This window comes from Onychostruthus taczanowskii, unplaced genomic scaffold, assembly GCF_017590055.1.
Source record: "Onychostruthus taczanowskii isolate IOZ18803 unplaced genomic scaffold, ASM1759005v1 scaffold50, whole genome shotgun sequence".
Lineage (NCBI taxonomy): Eukaryota > Metazoa > Chordata > Aves > Passeriformes > Passeridae > Onychostruthus > Onychostruthus taczanowskii.
The window spans coordinates 5,812,639-5,839,738 of record NW_024502569.1 but is presented as its reverse complement, the minus strand read 5'-3'; the positions used below and the strand labels follow the sequence as shown (position 1 = coordinate 5,839,738).

At 38.3% G+C, this 27,100-nt stretch overlaps 1 protein-coding gene across 1 annotated transcript in view; it reads right to left on the bottom strand.

Moving 5' to 3' along the window:
* Positions 1-27,100, bottom strand: part of MICU2 (mitochondrial calcium uptake 2) — a gene marked incomplete at its 5' end in the record, with an annotated part of 134,736 nt that overhangs the window by 22,876 nt on the left and 84,760 nt on the right. The window contains 5 exons of the mRNA XM_041416021.1: positions 792-854; positions 6,839-6,921; positions 10,892-10,939; positions 15,605-15,680; positions 15,792-15,823. Coding sequence (XP_041271955.1) covers positions 792-854; positions 6,839-6,921; positions 10,892-10,939; positions 15,605-15,680; positions 15,792-15,823 — 302 coding nt within the window. The remainder of the gene's footprint in view (positions 1-791; positions 855-6,838; positions 6,922-10,891; positions 10,940-15,604; positions 15,681-15,791; positions 15,824-27,100) is intronic.

The following is a 27,100-nucleotide window of genomic DNA, read 5'->3' as shown; positions in this document are numbered from 1 at the left end:
CCATCACTTGTTATATGGTTCATCAGCTTCTTCTGAGGTGTTTCAGTATGCTCAGGATGCTCACTCAACGTCACCCAGGTTACAGAATATCTTGTCTCTGTGCTGACTACAGAATCAAGAATAGACTCTACCTGAGGAAGGAATGTTGCAGGTGGCTGGATTCAGGGGAAAACAAAAGAGAGCAGGAACTTAACCTGTCCCTTTCATTGATGAGATCTATTTACCATTTGCTAGTGGTCCACAAAACAGTGACATTTCTTTCCCAGCTGGACAATCAAACTCTAGGATTGTTTCTTCTGGTCTGCATCTACACTGCCTCTTTCTGGATGTGGACTTAACTAAAATAATCCTTGCCTTTGTCACCTCAGTGACAGTAACCACATTTCAAACCAACTCAGAATAAGCTGGTATCACTGCAACAGCATCACTTAAGAAAGCTTAAGCTATAGATTTCTGTTTGGAAAGCCTTCTATTCTCATATGGCAATATGGGGCTCTTCCTGAGATTTTCATAAATAGAAGAGAGTTACTCTGAAAGAGAGGCTCACAGAAACCAACCAAGTGAATACACAGTCAGGAAACACACTGATTGCATCCATTTCACCAAAAGGCTCAGAAATGACAAGCATTTTTCTTCCCCACTTAGAAAGCAGTTGACAAATCATGCCTTTTCATTTAATTAAAGCACTAATACTTAGGCTTATATACTTATCTAAAAACTTCGAAAAAATAACAAAGTTCATGGGAAACACTACAATGTTTTTGTAAGGAAAATGTATCTCTATTTCATACCCGAAGTAAAGTTTCGTCTCCAGCTGCTTTCAAGTCATCTTCCTTCCCAATGATTCTCTGTAGCTGTATTTGTTGAAACATGAGAAAAGAACAGGAAAATTACAAATGTGATCTTATAATAGCCTTCTTTTTCTGAAACTTGATTTAATTGCACCTTTTCTTAATTATACATCTCTGCTCCTGACAAAATATTTGCATACTTGAGGATATTTTGCTATTCAGACACACTTTTTCCTAGTAATGTCTTATCTACCATGGTTAATATAACCAAACATGAATCTATCTCTTGCAGCCCAGTGCTTACTCTATTTTTAGAGGAGATTTCCTAGCATCAGAAGCTTAGTTTTCACTTCAGAAGATTTTGAAAGTCTGGGGTATAACACCAAGGACCATTCCAGAAATAAAAATTATCCTGATTTTCATGCTGGCCTTCTAATTAGTTTTACATAGTTCTGCTATAAACGTGATCTTCTGGACATACCTGTTTTGAGGTACTATACAACTAATAATAAAGAATAATTTAATTAAATAAGAAAACATTTTTTTCAGAACTGGCATTAGGCAGAATGTAGTTTGAGTTTTCCCCTCCACTCTTGGAAAAAATTAATCTTGAATGTATTAGCTAAGAAGATTTTTAGAATTACTGAAATGACTCACATTTAAAAACATAACTTCTACTGTCCCAAATAAAGCTTTAAGGTAATATAAACATTGCATTAATTTATGGTACCTCAAGTGTATCAGAGCTGCAAGGTTTCTTTGACTGTATTTCACTTCAGAGATGAACACTGCCACAAGAATGAGCGATTTAATAGAGCACAAAGTACACCTACCTTTCAGACAGTTGCATGAATCCTCAAAAGGACAGCAGAAATGAAAGAACAAGGGACTTAATACATTTCAGGTAGAGATATGGAATTACACTGATCACTCTGGATTTGGAGACTTTAAAAGATGCTTTTAAAACTCAAGGATTTCAAAACTGCCGGTTTGCTTCTCAAGCATTTCTGAGTGATTCTGCAACCTGCTCATTGAAACCTGGAAAAAGTTCATTACCAAATTTCCACAGTCATTATTCTGGGGAGTTTTAAAATCTCTTCTTTGTTGTTATTTTTATTTTTGTTGTTTTTCTTTTTTTTCTTTTTTGTTCTTCAGAGAAGCAGAACGGGCTTGTGAACAGTAAGAAAAACATGCTATTGATTTGTGTTGCCAAAAGTCATCCCTTAACTTTCAAATTTTGAGTAATTAACCTGTTCTGGGTTTGTCTGGGTTTTTTTCATCCTCATTTGTTTAGTTTATCAGGATGCTTACTTTCTATTATTAGTTTTAAATTGCATGTCTTGATGGTGTTTACCAAAAGAAATGCTATAAAACAAGGCAATTAAACACCACTCGTTCCTCCAAATTATCTTAATTTTTGATCATTTACAAAACAAATGACTAGTACAGTAAAAGCGTGATTAATGTCTTCATAGCAAAATAGCATTATAGAGCTGTGGGTAAAACCACAACTGCTTGTCCATATTCTCACTGAGAAATCGCTTTTTTTTCTTACCTCAAAAATCAATAATTTGATCACACATAAGGAATAAAAATGCAAATACTTTCCAAACAGGAGAAAAATGATATTTTTCTTCTTGGATTTTACTTCTAAAGGACTCTTAAAAAAATCTGCAGAGTAGATTGCAGTAGCAGAGGCTACTGAAGAGCACAGACACACAGCATAATTATTTTCCCAAGTATTCTGAAAGATTTCACTTATTGTTTTCTTACACTGTACGTAAATTCTTAGAGTGCTTGAAACTCTTTCCAGAAGTTTGTTCATTTTTTTTCAGCATAGTGCAGCAACTACTCATAGAGGGAGAAGAATTCTGCCCTCAAGAAATGGACTCCATGTAACATTTATTTGTATTTAATATTTATATCTGCTCACCACTCACTATAATAATGGCTAATTCAAATATAATGAGACCTATTATGCACAAGTGAAGCCTCCACTAAAGACAGCAGTAATCTGTTCTGAACAAGCCTTTCTGGCAGAAAGACTATGGCAGTCTCTAAAAATAAAAAAGGTGTTTTTGCATCTTCCAGTTGCTTGAGAGAGATCAGTGCTTGTGGATGCTCCAAGACTACACAAGTGCTCCGTACCACAGCTGCTGAGTGTTGGGTGCTGGCTCATTCAGCCCTAGATGAAGCTCTGCAAATATTTTGTGGTATCTGCTCTCCAGCAGAAGGGTGTAAGACAGCCTACTCAGAAAGTCTAAGGTATACAGCTCTTGCATGTGCCATCAGAACTACTCTGACTTTATTCCCAAGAGTTTTGAACTGTCATTAATTTTACTTAGACATCTTTAATCAGGACAGATTTAGAGAGTTAGGGAAATTCCTTACTTGCTGGGGATTTTGGGAACTTTAGTAGCCTTATTCTTGGTGGGAGGTCTCAGATTAATGTGCATGGGTTATTATGTGTCTGGAAATCCCCCTCACCAAGTCTCAAGTGAATGTCTTGGAAGTGCAGAGTTCACAAAAGTATCTTACTGTCCTCACAGAGATGCAGATAACACGGCTCTGAGAAATGATTCTGCACTCTGGCAGGGGCTGATTAAAGGGTGGCAACTAACATCTGTGAACATGCCATTTCTACCTCATCTTCTTCACCCTGGAGTTGCAGGGAAAAGCAACAAAATCCTCTTGGCCCTAATACTGAATAGTGTGACTGTTAACCACTGAGATGTGGATGAAGCAGAATTACACTGGCTTCAACACAAAGAAATAGGGAGGAGAGAGAACAAGAGTATCCCTGTGAAGGGAGAGACTTTTACTGGAAATGAGGAAAACGTGCACTGAAATGGAAAGGCTACAGAGGACAAGATAAACTCCCTTGTTGAAAACATGGGATTGCATTCAAGATCTCCTTTCCTGAACATCCATTTTTCTCAGCAGAGAACACTGGGAAATTCTGCACCTCACACTCCTGAAGTGCCTGATCCATATAGGTTTGAACAGCCTATATCCCATCACATAATGCAGGCACTGAGGACTGGGGTTGGAGTTTGTGCTTGTCACTCATCTCCCTTTCCTGAATGACCTGCTTGGCACATCTTGTGCCTGCTCATCCAGGAACATGCAAGAATTGAGATATACACAATTCAAAGAATGATGGATGTTTTCCAAACCAAAAAGGAAGTTCTTACCTCAAAGACTCTACAGTCTAGATCAGCAGTCAGACTCCACAGTCAGACATCACAGACATACATAGATGTCTAGTCAGAGGATAATGGTGGGAAATGGGGAGTACAAGAGGTGACAAAGCAAGAGAATGAACCAGCAATAAAATTTCTTTTCCCACTGTACCCTGCCTACAGACACTGCCTCCTGATTACTGCTTCTTCACTATTCTTTTCCACTGCATTTTCCCTACATACATTTCCTGATGTTATTGTCAAATATAGTGTGGAAATCACTGTAGAATAATTCAGATATATTTTGCTAGGATGTCAACAGGGACAAGACAATTGACAGATTAGCCACACAATTTACTGATTTATTAGCTATCTAGAAACTTTCTATGATGCATATGGAACTAGAATATACAGCCTAACACAAACACTTATTTCCACATTCTTACATTTAAAAAAAATTATTTTTAAATCTAATCTATAAAGTTTTGCTTGAAAATAGTCCCCTCTGTAAATATCAAGAAAACAGTCACAAGAGAAGACTCATCATCTGACTAATTTCCATCCTGTGGGATTTCTTTGAATTTAATGACTCTTGTGAGTTGACAGAATAATTTATATGGGTTTTTTTTACAACTCTGTATTATTTTATCAATACAGCCCAGAAAGGAAATGAAAGGTAACAATCTATCTAACTAAAATAATTTTCATTTAACTTGATTGCCTCTACAGAAATAAAATTATTTATACAATGTTTTCTACATTTGATGACTTTCTGTTGTTTATACTGGCTGATTCAATTAGAATACCTGAAATGGGTAATGATATTGGTATTAAATATATAACATATTGCACGTCTCCCCAAAAGAGCAGTGTAAGAATCTCCTTATTTGCTTAACTGACAGTACCTTTTTAAAGAAAGCACTGCTAATGTGGCATTTTGGTGCAGAGGCACTACCTCTGAACATGTCCACTTGTGTTCATGCAGATACTTTTGCTTGTGACGCATTGTTTTGCAGCTGAATAATACAGCCATAACAGACTTATTTTGGTAATCAGGGCACTGCTAGTCTGATAACAATTCACTATGATTGCACCTGGTTTAGTAGGTTAAAAATACAGGCTTTACTAGAATTTGATTTCTTTTTAATCTGCAGAATAATGAACACTTTAACAGAACAAATTCTTCAAAATTAAAAGAACTTCTGTAGCAACAAATGGGTATAGGGCTGTGCTGCTTTTGGCTGGGGTAATTTCCTTCACAGTGGCTGGTGTGGGAGTGTGTTTTAGATTTGTGCTGAACAGAGGGCTGAGAACAGAGATGTTTTTGTTATTGCTGAGCAGGGCTCACACAGAGCCAAGGCCTTTTCTGCTTTTGTACTGCCATGCTGGGGAGGGGGCTGGGGGTGCTCATGAGGTTGAGGGGGGACACAGACAAGACAGGTGACCCCAACTGACCAAAGGACATCTCAGCCCATCTGACATCATGCTGTCTGCATAAAGGGGGGGTAAGGAGGAAGAGAACATTCGCAGTGATGGCTTTTGTCTTCCCAAGTCGCCATTACACCTGGTGGGTCTCTCCTCTCCTGGGGATGGCTGAACACCTGCCTGTCTGTGGGAAGCAGTGAATTCCTTGTCATGCTTTGCTTGTGTGCATGGCTTTTGCTTTGCCTATTAAAATGTCTTTATCTCAATCCATTTTCTTACCCTTCTGATTCTCTCCCTGATCCAGCTGGTGCGGGAAAGAACTAGCAGCTGACTGGGGCTTGGCTACTGGCTGGGGTTACACCACAACAAAGGTATCTGCAGGTTCAGTTAGGGCCTTCTGGGAACACTGTCTTGGAAAATTACCTAATTTGAAGTATTATTTTCAAATAGTACTACTAAGTCTAGAAGTATTTTTGCAACATTTTAGAATAAAGTATGACTCATCAATGTAACCTTGCTAAGAGACAATCACTGAAATAAAGGTGGTAAGTGCAAAACACGTGAACAGCTATTCTATTATTAATTCAGAGTTTAAGGCTATGAAATTCACCGAAATAAATTTTTGCTAATTTCTCTATCAACAAAACCATCTTTAAAAGTTTTAGATTTTAAGATTCTCTAGAGATGTGAGTTCATAATCAACTTTAACATCACCCTAGTGACAGAAAATATTTAGAATTGTAGTAGCCATGTCAGCTTCTTATAAAATTGTCTCTCTGCTTACCTCCAACACGAATTAAGGATCTGAATTAAGTTGAGGAATTCTATTAAAAATGATGATTGTTAATTCTGCATTCAACTTTTGACAATAAGTACTTAGTTAGTCTCCTGTTAAACACTTAAAAGTTGAATAAGCCATATAATTAAAGCCTATTCTTCTTAAAAACATCAGAGCAAGGTTTTCTTAGTTTTTAAAGTATCTTTCTCCCCATAGTTTAGATATAATATGGGAAAAAAACCTGCTGTTGCTCTTCGAAGTGTGAATTGATAAAACCTTTCTGCAACAGCAAGCAAAATTAATAAAGACCAAAAGAGGATGGGGAATTAAAGAAATTATTCAACATATTAAGAAAACAATAGACTCTTCCAGATGATTATTTAAATTAGCTCATGGGATTAAGGGATATACACTAATTCCTACCTTACCAGTAGCAGATATTTACTTACAATTCTAAGGTAACATTTATACGAATGAATTCAATTATGATAAGTACTTCTATCACAATACTTCAATATGAGCTCCTTTCATATAAAACATTTTAGTAAGCATGTGATCATAGACTGGACTGAAAAATAGGCTCGATGATTTTAATGAATCTTCATTTAGCAAATATAACCCATGGATCTATTTTAAATTAAAATGTATGTAAATACACCTACCTTAAAGAATTCTTTCTTTTCAACTTGTTCATTGCCATCTGCATCCAACATTTTAAAGGCAATCTGAAGTCCAGTCTGGGGTTCTGCAACAAATTGAACAAGAACTTTATTGAAAATATCACACACTTACACTAGAACTCAAATACCAAATGTAAAATGAGCATTGCCTCTGGTTCAGTTCTCTGTTGTTATGTACACACACGGTATTTCCAGTGACCCATGCACACCTCTTCCAGTACAAGCAAACTGTTTAAACACCTTTTTGCTGTCATTTCAAGGGATAATTAATGCAATGGCAAAGTAAGAAATGCCAGCAGTGCCTAAGTACAAGCCATGAATGTCCATCTGACCCCAACAAAAATACTGCATCTCTTACTGGCCAGATCTTAAGATGTTCCCAAAGGATGTCTCTATAATCCCATGTCACTTATGCAGTCTAGCTTTGCCTTGCTTATAGAAGTTCCTTTTCAGGTGAGAAGAGTGGAAAACTCCTTCTGGCTGTTTTTGACAAAAGCATGTTTTGCGTGACTCCCATCAAGACAATTTTTCTCAGGAATTCTACACAATTTTACCCTGCATTTCCTTCCCCGAGTGGATGTTTCTTTTCAACACCAAAATGTAATGAGTTCTGAATCTTGAAGATGCTATAAAAGCATGGTGTGCTTTCAGCTCCTTCCCACAATTTCCTGATCTTCATTTGCTTACAGGAGGTGGCCTTGAACACTGGCAAGCCCACACAGGAGCAGCATGCTGCTGAAATGTAGCTGAAATGTTCACTGTGGTAGCAAGCCCTTCTCCCAGTAATCTCTGGAGCAGCTGAATTAATGCCACAACCCAGTCATATCAGGCATGGACTTTTTGTTTCTGGAATACATTGATGCTTCCAAGAACAATGCTGGATTCATGAGGGCAGCGAAGTAGTATCACCTCTACAAAACTCCAATGCCTTCAGAGTTTTGCTTCTGGAAATGTATTCTTCTAGTTACATTCTGTAAAGTTTTAAACCTTGCTTTTTTTTAAGAGAAAATTTCTGCAAAGGGAACAAGTTAAAGAGATATCCCATTCCTTTCAAGTCACAACAAGATGGTTAAAGAAAGTACTATTTTTACATTTTAGAAATAACTACATAATCAGCAGTAAACTAATATTCTGTTATATTAGAATAGAACACAAGAAGCAATCTTGTGTTGCAGGGGTATTTTATAAATACCACTGCAATCTGCACAGCAGTGCTGTCCCCAGCAACTGGGTTGATTTACTACTCAAAACTGGCTCCCTTTCCATAGAAATGCCACATGCTAAATTTGTGTTACTAGTACAAAAGCAAGAAAAGGCTATCCAATAACATATTTAGAGAATAAAAGTAATTGATGCATTTAATAGCAATTAATACCATCTGTGTTCCAATTTTCAGATAAGAGAGCTGTTAGTGAAAATATAGACCTAAAGCTGCTTATACTGTTTAGAGATGACATACTTATCTGATATGATGTAACCCCAAAGGTATGTGTTTGTAAAATAAGCATAGTTCAAAGACTACCACAGTTATATGTGTATTTAATTAGAATCAGGCAAAATTCCAAAATCTGAACAGAAGTGCTTCATCCTGGCTGTGAGTGCAGGTTAGACCTAGGTGCTTCCTCTCCTAATATTCCTTCATTGACCAAGCTGTCAACTTGTGTGACTGGGTAATTGAAACAAAGCTCTAAGTAAAGGTGACAACTTCAGTTTCTGGGCTTCTTCACCAGGCAGGGCTCCATTAACCTACTGCTAGAAATGAAATTCAATACACCACTGGAGGAAAAAAGACAGTGATGACACAAGGCACACAGAAAAGAGAAAAGAAGGTCATGGGGGAAAAAAATAAAACCTTTGTCGCAAAAATACATTTTCAAGTTCAGTGTTTTTACAGACTCTGATTTTGTATGACAGGCAGCATGGTCTCATCAGCAGTGTGGAACCAGGAGTCTGATGACTCTTTTTCCATTTCCCTATTGCTCAGTTGGTGACTTGGAAGTAATTTAAATATTGATGCCTGCTTTAAGAAATCTCACATTAATTCTCACTAGTGAGAGACAGGCTGTGTAACTTGAGGCTGACTGACAGAGGATACTTGTTAGGCAAAGATAGAGGCACTAACACTTGTTGACATTGGCTTTCAAGCTGGTCAGTATGATAACCCTCTGTGTAACAAAAGCAGCAACATTACCACTGGATTTTTATCCTGCATTAAAAGGTAACTTTGTTTTTGCAGTTCAATACCTTCCTATATAAATTCTGTGAAAAACAATGTTACTTGATTTTCTGGAGAAGGGGAACAACTTTCTCTGATACTGCTTCAATTTTCTAATTGTTTCAGCCAATAATTCAGCATGAATTCACTTTCAGCTGCCATAAATTTCTAAAGAAATAGAATCTTTGGCACCTATTCCTGCAACTTTAAGGTATTCTTCTGAAGTAATAATTTGGTTGTCATTGTTGTCCTTTTTTAACATAAATTCATCTTTTATGAGTTGCAATAAATATTTTAAAATCAGTATCCTACCTGGGCTAAAATCCTGTCTCTGATTTTAAAAGCCACTTGAACACATGGTATAACTCATGTTCAAGCAGTGTGTAGCACCGGACAGTCACCACTGCTGAAGCAGTGAATTTGTATGCTAAAGCTTAATGCATATCTATATCTATATATATATATATAATTTAATACTGTGTACTAGCTGAAGTTGCCAAAGAGATTACTTACCTTTCATGCTGTGCAACAGGAACTAATGCAATTCTGCTAAGAAATGAGGTAAGCTGCAGAAGGGCCACTTGAATTGTGCAAGAGGCGCATAACGATGAAAGGCTGGACATATTCTCTCCACTCTGTGGAGACCAACATTACTTGTTCATACTACACCGTGAGAGGGTGGATTTCCAGAGCAAGGAAAATGTGTCAATTTATTTAAGGCCCAGCCATGGACCTTGCAGTCATGGAAGTGATGAGGGTCACATGAGAGTGATGCCTCCACAGTCTGTTAGGAAAGAAGTGACTGCTTCCTTCTCTCCTTTCCCCATGTACTGATACAATAAATCATTTATGCCTGGTTTTGTCCCTTGCTGAAAATGTTGGACTTTTATAAGTCAGTCAAACAAAACTGCATGTGGACAATTGCATGGATACGCATGTGTTCTGTGGACAATTCCATGGACATGCATGTGGACTACTTCACTACTGCTCCAGGGGTCTCGCCGTGTAATGCTCATTGACACATCTCAAACCTCGGTGTTTTTAAGCATCACTTACACATCAGAAAAAAACAGGGGGTGGCAAGCATGGCACAGAGAAAGTACCAGACAATCCCAGGTCACTTCCATGCACAAAACCAAAAAATGCCTGTCGCTTGTAGATAAAGCAAGTCCCAAACAAAAGTTGTTTAAAAAAAAAAGTGCCTGAGAGAAAAAGGAAGGAAGGAAACAAAGGAGGGGGCTGAAATACATGTACAATACTTGGAGGAAATAAAGCCAAAAGGAACAGAGAATAAAGAAAAGGGACTTTAAAGTCAGACAAAAAAGACACTGAAGAATTCTGCTGTTTATGTATTGCATCCATAGCAAATCTGAACATAATAAAAACATGCAACAACTCCTGAGACACTACAGCAGTTTTTCACACCCCTGCATGAGCTATATTGCTAATGTCTCACTGTCCAAAATTACTACATCTACTGTCCAGAAGAAAAATTATTCATGTTCCCATCCAGTTCTTCTTCCCCTTATTATGTGGCTCTGTAATCAAAGTCTCCCCCCTCCCAAAGGATTTCAGACGACTTTTCTGATCCCATAGTGCAGGAGGTACCATGATTTTTGAAGTATTGCTATGGGCCAATGATGACACTGATTTCCATTTACATTAATGCATTGTCACTCTATATACAATAGTTTTTGTTTTACTACAATGAAGAAATTTAGATGCTAAAAAATATCAGAAATAAAGTTCCTGGTAAACTCGTAGTTTACCAGGTATAGCTGAGTATTTACGCCTATATATTTTAAATATATAATACTTACTTGTAAGAATTGTCAGCAAAAACAGATACTCTGCATAAGATATCAACCCTGCAACAAAAAGTTTAGAAATTACTTGTGGAAAACTCCAAAAACTTAGAGCAAAATTTGAAAGATTAAATCTTACAAATATAAAAAAATGTAGTTTGACATAGTGTTAAATACCTGTATTAAAGTAAGCCAATTTACCTTCAGAATACTAAAAACAGAAGTGAATCAATTTTTCACTTCTGTTTTTAGTATTCTGAAGGTAAAATTCCCTAACCCCAGACTCATCAATGTTCATGTCTAACCAAGAAAGTAAGGTTTATTTGGTATTAACAAAAGGCCTACACTAAATCTTTGGATTCTCACTGAAAACATTCAATGTTTATATAAAAGGCAAATAAATTAAATGTGCTTTGTCACATTTAGTACCTGGGAGGAGAACTACTCTAACATTACCCTGAAGGATCAAAGTCCTCCATCCTTTGGCAGGCTCGCAAAAGGCGGAGAATAGCTTCCCTCTAATTCTCAAGGGAACATGGCAACACGCAAAGCTGCCAAGCTGCTAGATTGTGCTGATAGTACTGCTGGGCCCTGTGCCAAGAGGAGGCTTCTTATTTTTTTTTTTAAATAGGAACATGTCCTTTCTACAAGGTGAAAGTATTTTCCCCCCTTTTGAAGGAAAATTCCAGTGCTTTCTTTTGAAATACCGCCTTAAGTGAAAAGCCTGAACAAACACAAAGAAGTGATAGCGTCAAAATAGAGTGTGCAAGCTAAAGATAGAGAGTGCAGAATGAGGGTGGCTAAACAACAGAATCTGAACCATCTGCCCTGCAATAATGTTTGGGGCAAGAAATGTAAAGGGCTTTTTTATAAATCACTTTTCAAAATAACTGAGCTACTTTTGACTTGTGAGCTAAACATTGTATAATGCTGAAGCTGCTTAAAATAATGAAGTTCAAACATGCCTATCTGTGCAAAGATAAACTATTTTGGTAATTTATATTTAGTTAATTGATAGATAAGGAACCCCCTTAAGCTTCAGCGATAAACAATTAACTTCTGATAAACTACTATGCAGAAGCAACAGCATTTGTATTTGACCTCAGATAGTGACTTAACACTTCTAAGTACCAGAGCTCAGAAATATTAAATTGCTAAATGCAAGACTCTGAAAATATGAGAGCAAGTCTTAGCTAAAGGGAGGTCTAATTCTGATCCTGTTGCCAGCATACTCTGGTTCCACATCTCAGATTTCCTCTCCACCAAAACAGGACTATTTACCCTATTATCCTACATGAATTGTGTAAATCAGCACAGTACTACAATCATACAATACACTGTGGAAATAAAAAATACTTTAATCTCAAAGACTTCTGCTTACGAGTTTTAGCATTTCTGTCATTGCAAGAATGCCAATTATTGCTGTAAATATCATTGCTGTAAAACTTGGAATTCTATTCTTAGATGAAACACCTAGGTTTTCTACAAGTTTGAAATCAAATAAAGAGAAAAAGAATTCCTGTCCCTTTTTTTTTTTAGCTTATATGCCTAAAACAAGATTTAAAAAAAAAAAAAAAAAAAAAAAAAAAGATAGAAACAAATAGGTGGTGAAAAGAATCAAGCAAATAGTGTGGAAAGTAGCGATCAGGATTCCTAATTTTGTTTTGTGTGTGACACAGCAAAAGAACGTTTAAGGGAAGAATAGAAAGGAAGACAAGGAGGCAACTTCTCAGGTCTGTATAGAAAACACCTCCCAGTCAAGGACTGCAGTGGTGTCAGCACAAAGACCCCTGACTGAAAATATAACCACCGAGCAATGAAGGCTGGCATTACTGGGCAGGGACAAGTGGGAGTCTGCCCCTCAGCTGTCTTGAGATTTTCTGCATGGGATAATCTAAGGAAAATCTGGAAGCTGAAGACAAATGGTTTATGCTAGGTAAAAGAGAACAAGTGTGGGGAAAAAAAATAAGAGATGAGACACTCAAAGAAGTTGTGGAAAAAAACATGTTTATCAAAGCTTTTGAAAGAACATTAACATGGCAGATTATGTAAAAGTCTGAGAAAAAATAAAGTCATAATAATTGAGATACAAAATACTGAGCCCCTGGAGAGTTTTAGCTTTATAGCTAGACAGGGATCATTATACCTTATAAAATTTTGCAGAAAGAATCTGTAAAATTTTTACAAAGATGGTAAGATGTGAAGAAAAGATCAATTTGAAGACAGCACCCTGCTGACTGGCTCAAGGGAGAAGCACCTGCATTGAAGAGGACTGGAAAGTGGAGCTTTGCAAGAAATGGCAGTTTTCATCATCTTACTGAATCTAACTGAAAAGTCACTATAGTGAAATTGGAAAAAGGTAAATATAATAAAAATACGTAGAAATGTACTGGATTATTCTTTAAAACCTGACTCAATGCTCTAAAGGAAATTCACGGCCTGCCTGATATTTTCTGGAAGACTGATTGCACTAAAATGATTTATCATAAGATTTAATTTGTGGACTAATTTCCATTAAAAAACTTACTTTAATTTTATTGTCCTACATGCAGTGAGTGGCCAACTTACCTCATGCATAAAGTAAATTAAATATTTTGGTAATTTTCTTTTTTATTCTACAGTAATCATTACAAAGGTACTCAAATTAAAAGACACAGCAAACTTAAAAAACCCAAACTAAAACAACCCACTGAAAGCAAAATTTAAAAGAGAAAAGCTTCACACACTGTTGAATGACTCAGCATACTTGCAGCCAAGAATGTGAAGTTTGCATTGGCAAAATACTGTCATTTTCTAAAGCTAAAGGAACCTTCACTAACCCTCCCCAGAAATATCTGTCCTCAAACTTACTAACAAATGCTGACAGTACAATATTCTTATTGCTGAATAAATCATAAGTATACCTACAAAACATGACACAGATTTTAAAACTGCCCACTAGAAGGCAGAATCCCCTAGCATTACATTTCACAAACCAGACTGATGGCAGTTTTCCGTCTCCTTGACATTTAAACAACCATTTGAAGGTAGTTAAAATAACCTCAGCTAAACAGTTGGACAGGGGTAGATTCATTATTCTGGTACTTGTAATAGTATAAATATTTTCATTTTAAAACTGTGATAATAATGCATCTTAAAGCAAAAGCATCAAAGTCACTAAACAGGCATCATGACCGAAAATTGCAAAAACTCTTGAGTCTTATGGCGACATATGGATGACTGCACTGAATGTTTTTGCATCATCTCAAACTCCTACCTGGCCTTTGAAAGACTTTGAAAGACAGAGATTCAAACACACAGTGCTAGGCAAAGGCAGATCTTTGCCAGAATGCAGAAGACACCAACTCTGAGTGTATCACTGAGCCCACTTTGTGCCAAGCACTCAGCTGGGAGAGGTGCAGTAAGAGAAGGCTGCACTGATTTGCTGTTTTCAGTTTCTCTTTGTGGATTCCTGGTTTTCCCAGGCAGCATGCTCTGGGATTTGCAGCGTTCATCACTAGAAAAAGAAAGGCTCTAAAAAAGCAGGAAAAGAGATATCCAAAAATTCAAGACTGAGAATACTTTAAGCCAAATCCTGGGAAAGCATGTGGTGATGGGAAAAGGCAGGGAATGACTAAAAAATCATGGAATGGCTACTATCCTAGCCTCTCCTAGGATAGGAAAAAAACTGTTAATTGTTCAGAGATGTTTCAGGGCTTTTGGGGTATGCTGGGGCTTTCAGGAGCAGACTGACAAGCAAGGCACCCAGCTGGAGACCCTTGCAGGTCTGTACCAGGATGCAAGAAATGAACTGCACTGGGCAGAAGAGGCTGTGAGACTGAAGGGTAGGTGAAATGCTGTAGGCTGAGATCGAGGGCTGCTCCCTTGGCACAAGCTTCCAGCCATGTCTGAGGATCTGCTGTGCATGGAGAGAGCATGGCTCCTGCGTGCCAAGGAACTGCAGCAGTGCAACAGCAGCTTTATTTTCCAGAAACATCCACAGGATAAGGGGTTCAGGCTGAATTGTATGATACAGAAAGTTTGTGAATAGGCCCTGATGGTCTTTCTCATTAGTTTGGGAATTTTGGGCTTTTGTTACTGTGAAATGGTTAATTGCTCAACTATTTGGTTTTCTTGATCCTCTTGTTTGTTTTCTCTCTTCAATTAATTTATGTTAATGAGATGTTTATTTGGTGTTCTTTAATCCCCTGTTGTTACACTAACAATATCCCCACTCTTAGTTCTCTCTTTATGTAGTCCAATATAAAGTGGAAATGCTGGGTGAAAAGAAAACAAAGCACATCAACACTTGGAAGGGTCACAGAGCTCCCAAAGAGGGAGAAATAAGTTCAACTGCTCTTGGAATCAGGGATACCAACTTAATGTAACCAGGTACAAGTTTTATTTTTATTTGTAGTTTCCATGCATTTAAGTTATATAGAGGAACAGTCAGGTTATTAACAAAAAGTCTTAAGTTCATTTTGTGTTCAAGTCATCCCTTTAACCCGTTCCTATTCCAAGTAGGCTTTTCAATTTCTTTCATGTCTCCTCCTGCATCTAAGAAGGCTTTCAATTTACTCTCTCTTTACTCTCTTCTCGTATAACCGAGAGATTTGCCAAGGAGGCAGCTACTGGCTAGATGAGGATGAAATAAAATCCATAAAAACCTCTTTAAAAATACATCCAACTCATACCATACAATGAGATAAAAAGCAAGATGTATTTTTCAGTATCAGAAGTGCTCATTACCTTTATCACCAAGCTCTCTAAAAAAGGTTGGTCCTGGTTTAGCTTTGGCAACATACAGCACTGCATCATCTACCTCCTTTAAAGACACAAACAAGAAAAATAAAGCCAGTTTTGAAAGAGAGTTAATCACTTCAGTAACAGAAAGAATGCGAGTTCTTTTGAAGCAGGAAAGGAACATTTTGCTTACCTTTTTTGTCAGTTTCTTGGCTGAGGCTTTGCCTATAATAAAAAAAAAATCGTCATCATTCAATAACAAACTGACTTTGAACTTTTATCAGGTTCTGTGGCATTTCTTCAGATTTTTATGGCAAAATGCTAAGTAATATGAAACAGAATATTTCGCAACAGACAGTTTGTTTCTAATTCCCATAATGATCATGAAAGGGAAAAGATTTAAAAATAATATGAGCAGTCTGTTCAAATGTTCTCTCAGCCTAGATTAAAGCACATATAATGTACATGACCAACTTACTGGTATGACTTTGCATATTGTGAGCTACAAATGTCGCACAGATTCTGAAGCAAGACTATACAGCAAGAAACAGCTGTAGTATTTACAAAGGGATTTCCATGCACACATGATAGTCCTTGAAGTGTGGGTTGAGTATGTGAAAGCTAAGAAATACTTAAAAAAATTAAAATATTGATACTTCTATTAAGCAGAAGCAAATTGAACAATTCTGCTTTCTGAAAGCATCAGACGAAAATCATGCAAACTGCGAAGTGTTTCTTAGCAGGTTCAAGCATATACACTCAAATAGGGGAGCCACTGGCAGTATAGATTATGCTGCTGTGTAAATCACGTTTGAGGAGCTGCAAGGTATCTGCACCTATGTACATAGCTGCAATGTATCAAGAGTGGAACACCCCAGCTGGCTAGGCAGGGATCACAGAAACCCCGTGGTCAGGGACCAGCAGGAGCTGTGCATGTCTCTTCTCAGACTAGCTATTCAGCACCTCTCATACAGTTCTCCAAACTCTGTTGTCCTTCGCTCTTACCTCTCTCAGCCCATCACGCTCTTCCTTCATCACCATTTCCTCTGGATTCCAGCCAGCCATTCCCACCTATTTATTCACACTGAGTAAGCACAAACTGAGCCACTTGGATGTGCTCTGTGGACTGGTGCCCCTTCGTGCAGCAGGGTGCTTTGCTCCACACTCAGTCTCCAAGGCTAATTTGCTGCTTCACAGGCATTTTGAATCCAAAGGGTCACCAGTGCAGCACCATTATCTGGAAATGGGCATGATGGTGGCAGCCTGGTGGGCAGCTGTCAACAAACATCTACCAAGCATTTTCACAGGCCCATAATTTGGCCAGACAGAGGTGCTTTGTCAGTAAAATAGTGAATTTCCACAGTGCTGGCAAATGGCACGCCCAGCTGTAAGGGGTCTCCACTGGCAACTTTTGGCTTGGAACATCTCAACCAGCAATAGCTCGTTTTTCAGCACAGGCAAACCAGTACCCTGGCCTCTGCTCCCTCAACTAGCAGTAACAGTTTTGCTGATAAATTCCTCTCCCCACATCCCCTCCCCCAAATCAGCCTAAGGCAGACACCTGGCACATAACATTTCAACACAAATGTTTAAGTTTGACAAAAGTTATAAGCAACTAAAATTAGGGTTTTAATACTGGAGTGTTGAGTGACCCCAGCAACAGGTGTTGCCAGTACCACCTGTTACTGTGGATGAATACATTTTTGTGCGATGCCTATACATACATTTACACCCACATATACACACATATATAAAGCTCAATAGGTAGATACCTTTTAAGTAAAACAATGCATGAAATCCTCTACTTTGCCTCATTTGAGACAAAAAAAGTCAGACTAATAACATACTGGGAAAAACAGCAACAGTAGCTACATCCACTAAGGCTGAGTCCTGAGCAGTGTGATGTAACACCATTTACATCTAACACCAGTCCCTGCTGCAGAGCATTTTCATGAATGGCTGTTAAGCAAATTAAGTTATTTAAATCTCAGCTTTGAAATGTCACTGCTTCCATACAGCATGTTTGTGAAACTGAACTTAAGCTGTTTTTTTGGCCCTGGCAGACCCACCTAGAGAGCAGCCTTATGGAAGGGAATGAGTCAGGCTGGGAGTAGGGAATGAGTAGGTCTGCGAAAAACAGTATCTGGAAGAAAAAAGGGAAAACCACTCTGCAATGTTTTTCATTGTACGTGCTCCTGTCTGCACAAAAGCCAGCCATACACCCTTACCCTTATCTGGTTAACAGCACCTCTATTCCTTTAATTCTCCTGGTGATCCCAAGAACATCACATCTAGATCAACACCTGCTACCACAGCAGTGTACTGGGGAGTACACTGGCAGCATCCAGGAGAATGATGAAGGGAGACAAGAGGAACACTGTGAGCTGGAACAGCAAAGGCATGGATAAGTGATACAAGGTAAGGAGAAAGCGCTGGGAGCTACAGCTGAGACAACAGTTGGCCAAGTTTGTGAGGCTGTACACTTGACTGAATCTGTGTTTCTCTTCTTTGTGTTGCATTCAGCACAATGACGCTGAAATTCTTCAGCTACATAGTTTTGGGGAACAACATATCCTCACTGAAAACTACCATATCATGACAAAAATTAATAAAGGGAAGGGAAGTCCTTTGCAGACGTACGGACTCTTCACCAGCCAGCACTTACAACTGCAACTGCCTAGAACTCACAGAAACGGCTGTGGCAGCCATCAACATCTGCCCTCTTGCATCCAGCCACAGTCACCCTCCGGAGGATATTTAAGATGCTGACATGTTGACTGACATGTTTCAGAGGCAAAAAGACAGTAACAACAATGATACAGAGATGCTCATGCTACCCTCGCATGGGGGAAAGGACTGGTAGAGCAAAAGAAGTCTTCGCTGAGTGGCAGAAGAGGGAGAGAAGAGTCACAATCACCCCAGGACGTGGTGAGAGGCAGCACCAGGTGGGTCAGAATCGGTCCTTGCAGCAACTGGACAAGAGGCAGCTGCTACAGTAAGACAGGAAAAAAGGCAGGAGGGAAAGGGACAGATTGAGAGAGAAACAAAGATATTTCTACTTTTCAAAGCAGTAAACAGAGCAAAGTAATAAATATGGACTCTTTTAATGGTGCTCTACTCACATGGGCAGATGCCAGCAAGCATGTGTACTGGAGGATAGGAATCATTTGGAAAAAACACCCTGACACTAGGGACAGTAGTGTTATCTTTCATACAGGGATTTGAGTAAGACATTAGAATACAATCTTATAATAGTATAATAAATTAAACTGTAGAATGAGTTTCCTCCAGTAATTATTTTAATGTTTTCTAAGAATTACATCCAGTTATATTTTATTGGTCACCATATAAAATCATGTGTGAAGACTCAATCTCTGTTTTCACTAGGAAACATATTTCTTGAATGCTAATTTGGCTCTTGGTGCTTATTTTCTCAACTTATTTACTTCTTAACAGTGAGAACCCCTTAAATACCAAGAAGGAAAACTCTATTAATATCAAATGTACAGCCCTCTGAGGAATCAGGTCTTTTAAGACCTTGTCTAAAATAATTAGGAGTGTTAACTCCGCTGTACAGAAAATGCACTACAAAGGCTTGAACAGTTTTCTTAACCAGCTTGTACACTGAAGAAAATAAGTGCCTCTTTCTTCCTATGAATTAAATATTGGTGCTGTCATTCCTCACACATGACTACAAATACATCAGGATCTAAGTCTCTCTCTGAGGACTACAGGCAATAGATGTAATTATTAGGGATTATTTAATCTAAAATGTAAAAGATCCGCATGATTCAATTTTCTTTAGTTTTATTCTTTTACTATGATAGATTCTTACTAATTGGAAAATCAATGACATAGTACCAAACTTGTTTGTAGCAGTTAGAGTCTGACTTCAATATGAAAAAAAGAAACTTGGAATTTTTTTATTGTTTTGAACTTGATTAAATGAGAACAATTTTTTTTTTTTCCTACAGACGTCCACAACTATGCTGGAATGCTGGTTTAAAGGACAGTGAGTATTTTCAAGGTTCTCTACATATTTTACAGATGCAATCATCTAATTTTCACCACCTACAACATATCCACAAAACAATGAGATACAGAGGCACTTTTCATGGACAAAAAGGCATTTTAGCTCTTTTAGTTGTATGAATACCAAGTCTACTTATAAACACACAAGTTCTGTGCCGTTAGCCAAGAAAGTTAGTTGACAACTGTAATTAAGAAAACACTGCCAAGAGCAGCTCCATCAGTCTTCATTTGCCCCCGGCAAACCTGGGTATTTTGTCACTTACATTTCTTACAACAGAAGTGTTCCCATCATCTATCATTTTTTACACTAAGATGTAGAACGGACCTGACATCAATGTTAGGATTACTGTTAGGAAAGGGCTGAATTAAACAAGGCTGGACTTGCACACACAGTAACACCCTTTTACACCTGTAGAGCTAAGGACTGGCTTAGATCTGACAAAAGATGTTTAGATTCAAAGAATGAGCAAAATCACGAATATCAACAACTCTAACAACAATAATCAAAGGACAAAGTAAAATTAGTTACTACTATTGGCAAGAAAACATCATTTTACATGTCTGCAAGATTGCCTTATTTTTGTAATGTGGAAATTTAATTTAAATTTTAAATTTGAATCAATCTTTCTCCACAGCCTGAAATTCAAATGTGAACAGTATAAAATAGGTATCCTTTCCTAGAAGAACAAACTCCTGTCCTTTTCATCAGTAAAGTCACTAAGATGGTTTGACCTGAATCTCTTTTTAGCTCCATTTCAAACAGACAAAATTACAAAAATAAAAGAAAAATTGACCTCCCAGCTTTTTAATTTTGGATGGCATTCATTGCTATCTTTGCTGAATATTGACATTGCAGGTTCAAGGTCATACTGAGGTACTATAAAACCATTTGCTTTTTATGAAAAATTAGGATGAGAATAGCATTAAGTATATTCACAATTTAAACAAACTCTTATTCTGCAAAATGATGAGTGAAACAAACCTTTTAAATGGATGGGTTTTCAGCACAGTCCTAATTTGAGGATCAGGGCATTTTAAAAACCATACCCACTGTATGCAGCTGATGCCATGGCCTTTACAGCAGAGCTCACCCTGCAGCCTTGCCTGCCACGGGAATGAGGATTTGCATTTTTTCCTTATAACTGGCTGCCAGCTTTCACACAAGGTGAACTCTGAGAATCCTGCACTAGTGAGCTGGGTTAGATAAGAGTTGTGTATGTTGATTTCCCTGGGGAGATGCTGTTAAAATTTCTGTTTAAATTAGCCTGAAATAGAAGATCTTTGACATTCAATAGCTTGTATTTCATTCTCAGCTCTCTTAGATAATTTTAATGATACTGGACAAGCATGTTATATTAACAAAATGTGCCTTTTTTAATCTACCTTATTTTTGTTCTCATTCTTTAAAGCTCTTCTATGCATTTATAAAGTACTTACTGCTAATGAAACCAATAAAGGATAAAAATTAAAGCTAGCAATTATTTCTTTAAGGCCTCCTTTAGAAATACTGGTGATATTAGAGATAAATGAAGGATAGCAAAAAAACTTTAGGCTTTTTGAAAGCATGACAAACCAAATGGTCAGATTGCTATGCTAGCTCCTGGCAAACCAATATCTGAATAATAAATGAGCATGCAATTTAAATGAATTAAGAATCTACTTCAGCTAGAAAGCTTTTACTGAACTACTGCATTGCTCCATTGAAAGATAATTGATAAAAGTAATTTCAATCACATGAATTAGTAAATTGAACCACCTGAATTGAATTCAAGTATGCCCAGTGGAAAAGGCAATTTGCAATAATAGAAGCTTCTGCTATGCTTTACAAAACAAGCTTTGCATCTGTCCTTCTTTATTTAAAGCAATCGTTCCTCTGAGGAAACAAGAAATACAGAGCGCTGGGATGGGGCCAGCACTGGCAAATCTCCATTTCAGAAGAGCAGTTGCATCAGAGCAAGTCAATACCAGGAGGTTTCTCAGTGAGTCAGGCAGCCCGGGGTAAAAAGGGTGGGATGCTGATGCACTGAGGAAACATCAAAGGATGACACAGGCTTTTAGGAAACTGAAACAGACAAAAGAATTAAGATAAGCAAGTTTTCAAAACCTCTTAAAGAGACCATGGCACCAAGTCACCAGGTGTTCCAAAATAACCAAAGGCACCAGGATAAAAGCAGATGCTGTGGTGCCTATTACAGTGCTTGCGAACAGCTCAGTCCTCACTGGAACTGTAGCAGGAGTCCGTGGGAATGGCAAGGAGAGCAGGGGAACACGTTCTCCTTAGCTATTATCCAGGGAAAGTGACATAATCCCAGATCCGCTCTCTTTCTAATAATGTATCGGAGGTGCAGGTAAGGAAAAGATGAGAATATGTTCAAACTTCCAAGCTTACCACAAGACTTGTCCTGCAAGGACATACAAGATACAGAAAGTCACCTCTCCCAAAAAACTGGAGCAGTCTCACAGGCCTGTAAGGGCAGCCCTGCAAAGGGAGTACGTGAAGCGAGTTAAGACTTCACATGAAACACACAAGCAGCAAGAAGCCAAGCAGAGAGTACAATTGCAGCTGAGCATTTCCCCAGCAGGAGAGGCTGCCAGTCCTCTGGGCAGGCAGAGCTCAGCACTGGAGGGAGCATCTGGAAAAAAAAAGTGTCATGTGAAACGCAAGTTCTCAAACTCCCAAATAAGCACCTCATGCTTGGTTCCTCTCGCTGCATTTAGATGTCTAAAAATTAGATGCCTAAATCTGAGTTAGTGATCTCTGTGGTGCTTTGCTGTAACTATGATGGTGTGAGGACATACACAGAAAAAGATTTATAATTAACTCTGAAATCTGCTGCTCCTATTTCAGATCTGAGGAAGAGCTCATATGCCCAAAAGCTTGTCCAATTTTTCCAACTTAGAGCAACTGGTCTAATAAAAGATATCTCCTTCTGCAAACTTCATCCTGACTAATGACCTTAGGCTGCTTTTATAGTCAAAGGAAAGAAACAGACAGAGAAAGGACAATTTATTCCAGGTTGACACAGGTGTCCAATCCAGGTCTTGCACTTATCTGTTTCCTTCTTTTAAAGAAAGCCTAAAATTACTTCCTCTGACCTGACATTCAGCTCTTATATATGTGAGTTGAGCAAGTGAGTCCTTCTGCACACAACCAGATAACTCACACTGTGACTGCTTTCTGTATTTGTTCCATCTGTAATCTGTTTTTTTCCAACCTATCTAGCAGCCCAATGTTAGCAGTGCTAAGGACATGATTCTCTGTTTTAGTAAGAACTTAATCAGATGCAAGGACAAAGTTCACTACAGTTCAAGAGATGGAATGGCTGCATAATTGCAGCAATAAAGTCTTCCAAAGGACAACTAAGATTACCTGGAAGGACCTGTATCCATGATACATATTTCTGAGACTAGAAGGGTGGAGAACAATTCCTGCAACTTACAGAGAACACTGTGCAGCTCAGACTTTTGGGATTGATGGCATTTCCTGACTGTGCACAAAACCATGGTCCTTCACAGAAAGAGCAGGCAAGCAGAGCCACAACCCCCCAAAATTCCTGTTACAATGTTGAAGATTGTAGTCTTATCTAGCAAAGACAACAGTATAAGCTAGACTTTGCCTTCAAGAAGACTCAATTAAGGAACTTTGATCCAACTCTGAAATAAAGACGGTGTAATTTGTGAATCATCACCCTCCTTAAGTCATCATCTCCTATGGTTAACAACACCTAATTTTTAAATACTACGTTGTCAGTGCACATTCTAGATTAGGATACTAACATCAGATGAAGGTAAACTATTATGACAGCCTCCTAGCACTAGAGGTCTAATTCTGTTCCTCTCCTAGGGAGCGTTAGAAGTCATGATCCCTGGCCTAAGGGTTCTACAATCTACTTTATGGCTAGAGAAGATTATTATAGAAGAACAATTAAAGAGGGGTAAGGACAACAACAGTGAAATGACACAGTTAAAAATCTGACTGCATACACAACTTGAGCAAATTGTGTATTAATTATTAGCAGAGATTAATTTGGATTCAGAATGAAAATGTGTGCAAATCATCCCACAGTCAAAATGAAGGGAGAAAAGGTCAACATCTTAACAAGACAGAAACTGATTCTTATCTCACTACGCAAAACTTGATTTAAGCTTATGTGCTCAACATAAAGGCCCATTACCACAGTTGCAACTACTCCTTTTATTTCATTCAGCTACTTCCTTTACAGTATGTATTCTGAAGAGCTTCCCTGTCAGGATGAACTGTTACTTTTCACATGCATCTTACAAAATGCAAAAAAAACCCCATAACCAGTTAAAGACTAAGCACAAGAATATTAAAGATTGCTTATTACAAATTGGGTTCTCTTGCTGGCAAACATAACTGAGGTGCCACATGGAGAATTCATCCGTTACGTGGGAATGTATCATTAGGATAAAGCTACCTTACCAACCCTGGAATAAGAAAAAAGAGGACATGTCAGGGAGGACCATCTTTCCACCTTTTTGCTCTGATGCAATTTATCCCCTAAGCAGGAACTGCAAATAATTTCAAACTGTGTCAAATTATATGAAGTGACTGTATGGTTTATTATTCTTTGATATGTACTGAATACTCCAACATGAAAGAATTACAGATAACAATGCCAGAAATAACCATGTGGGTCAAGCACTTTGTCCTATTGCTCCCAACACACTTTGGCTCATGCATTATCTCATCAGTTTAGGTGCACACAAACACAAGTTCACACATTCGAAAGATAGTATAAATACTAAAATTAGTTTGGAAAATGGCCTCAAATTGCACAAGGGGAGGTTTAGACTGGAAAAAAATTTTTACTGAAAAGGGTTGTCAAACATTGGAACAGGCTGCCCAGGGAAGTTGTGGAGGCACCATACCTGTAGGTACTTAAAAGACATGTGAATGTGTTGCTTAGGGACATGGTTTAGTGGTGGACTCCACAGGGTTAGATTAATGGTTGGAGTTGATGATTTTAGATATCTTTTTTAACCTTAATGATTCCATGATTTGGCTTCAAAAGACAAGAGAATCACTAAGGTTGGTAAAGACCTCTAAGTGCATTGAGTCTGGCTGTTTATGCAGTACTGCCAGGTCCACCAGTAAACTGTGTCCCCAGGTGCCACATCCACAAGTCTTTTGATCACTTTTGGGGATGGTGATTTCATTGCTTTTCTGGGCAGCTTGTTCCAATGTCTGACCACCCATTTGCTAAAGAATTTTTCCCTAGTACCCAACCTAAACCTTCCTTGGTGCAATTTGAAGCAATTTCCTCTTGTCCTGTCACTTTTTGCCTGGGAGAAGAAGGTGACCCCCCACCTGGATGCATCCTCCTGTCAGGCGGACCTTTTCCACCGGGCAGCTTCCCAGCCACTACCCCCAGCCTGCAGCACTGCCTGGGGTTGTTGTGACCCAAGGGCAGGACCCAGCACTTGGCCTTGCTGAACGTCATGCAACTGGCCCTGCCCTTTGATCCAGCCTGTCCAGATCCCTCTGCAGAGCCTTCCGGCCCTCCAGCAGATCAGCTCTCCCACCCAACTTAGTATAATCTGCAAACTGATTGAAAAGTGCACTTGATCCCCTCATCTAGATCATCAATAAAGATATTAAACAGGGCTGGCCCAAATACTGATCCCTGGGGAGCACCACTTTGTGACCGGCCCCCAGATGGATGTAACTCCATTCAGCACCACTCTCCGGGCTTGGCCATCCAGACAGTTTTTTACCCAGTGAACAGTCCACCCACCCAAGCCATGAGCAGCCAGCTTCTCCAGGAGAATGCTGAAGGAAACAACATCAAAGGATTTTCCAAACTTTAGGTAGACAACAGCCATAGCCTTTCCCTCATCCACTGGGCAGGTCAAAAATGAATGGTGAAATGAATTCAATTCCTTTGTTAATGGAATAGTTTCCTTCTTAAACTTATTCATCCAAGCACAAACTTCAGGGTACTGTTGATATTGCTTATTTCTAGTGGAACAGAAAGAAAAAAATCTAGTGATTTACTAATGAAGTAATTTAAAACTTCAAAATTAAAACTGGAAATATTAAGTGAAAAAATTGCATTTATTAATGGTATCAGCATGAAAAATGTACTGGTTACTGTAATTCTCTTCAGATATAGGACATTAATTGTGCTTGTGTCCAAGCAGTAAATAGCTAACATATCAGTGCATCTAGGCAATTTAAATTACTGCAGTGGGTAAGCAACCAGGAGCACTGACATTTCACATAAATTGCATGGGTTCTCAAGAGTATTGTAAATATAAACAGCTACTTAGATCCAGTTTATGTAGAAGCTCACATTTTTTTTACTGGTTTTCCTGTTTCACCCAATCACTTATCAAAATTATTTACACCATCATTAATGCTTTCTCTTTTGCTATGTTTTGTATTTTTTAAAAAATATTTACTTTCACTACAGCAACATGCAGTAAAAGGTCTTAGAAATATTGCCAAAAATACTCAAAGAAGTGACAGCTGATTGAAAAAATATAATGGAATTTTCCTAGAAATATCACTTTGGGAAACTGTCATTCATCATATTATAGCAGTCCCTAGTCAGACCTTTAAAAGAAAAAAAAACAGAGAGAAAGAAGAGGCTGATGTTTTTCTATACTGCTATTGCACAATCTGGAAATCTCAGCCGCAGGATGTCTGATTTATATTGCTGCACTATTCTAATGATGGTGGTAAACCATAATTCTCCTAGTGCCTTGTCCTTCCATCAAATGTCTAGAAATTGAGGCCTTCAGGGCTGCCTTACACCCCCCACAGAGTAAACATCCTTTTGAACATCTTATTGTTCTTATTTCCTTCCCAGTGGTAACATTCCAGGCAATCTATTACACACAGCACCTTTTTGGTGATTGTGAAAGGTGGTCTGAGGAGTTTCTGAGAAGCTTGTGGGAAAACCCATGAAGTGGGGTTCCCCCATGGTTAAGGGAAATTACCTCACTCACAGAATAGCTGAAGTTGGAAGGGAGCTCTGGAGGTTACTGCAGTAACTAGAATGTCCTTATCTTCTCACAGTGACAAGAGGAAAAAGCTCAAAGCAAGGTCAGTCAGGATCTGTTGCCCAAGATCATGTTCAATTTGGTCTAGCATATGCTTGCAGACATTTGTTTCTAGAATGGTTATGAATACAAGACATCTCTCTAATTTAATAGTCATCTGACCAATCCTTCCAAAAAGAAAATATCCATTTATGTGCTTTTGTAACATAAACTAACACCAAAAACATGCAATAGTTGGTAGGTTTCACAGGCAGCTTCTGGCTTTTGCCCCCTTGCTTATACTAAGGGCAACAACATTCTCATGAAGTGAAGGCTGTAGCCTGGCTTCAGCTCACACTGACAGCCTACAATATAGCTTTTTTGCCTTATTTGTTGAGGCATGAGAGTAGTAAGACTGGATTTAACAGTGAATTGGGACATTTTACTGAAAGGAAACAATTC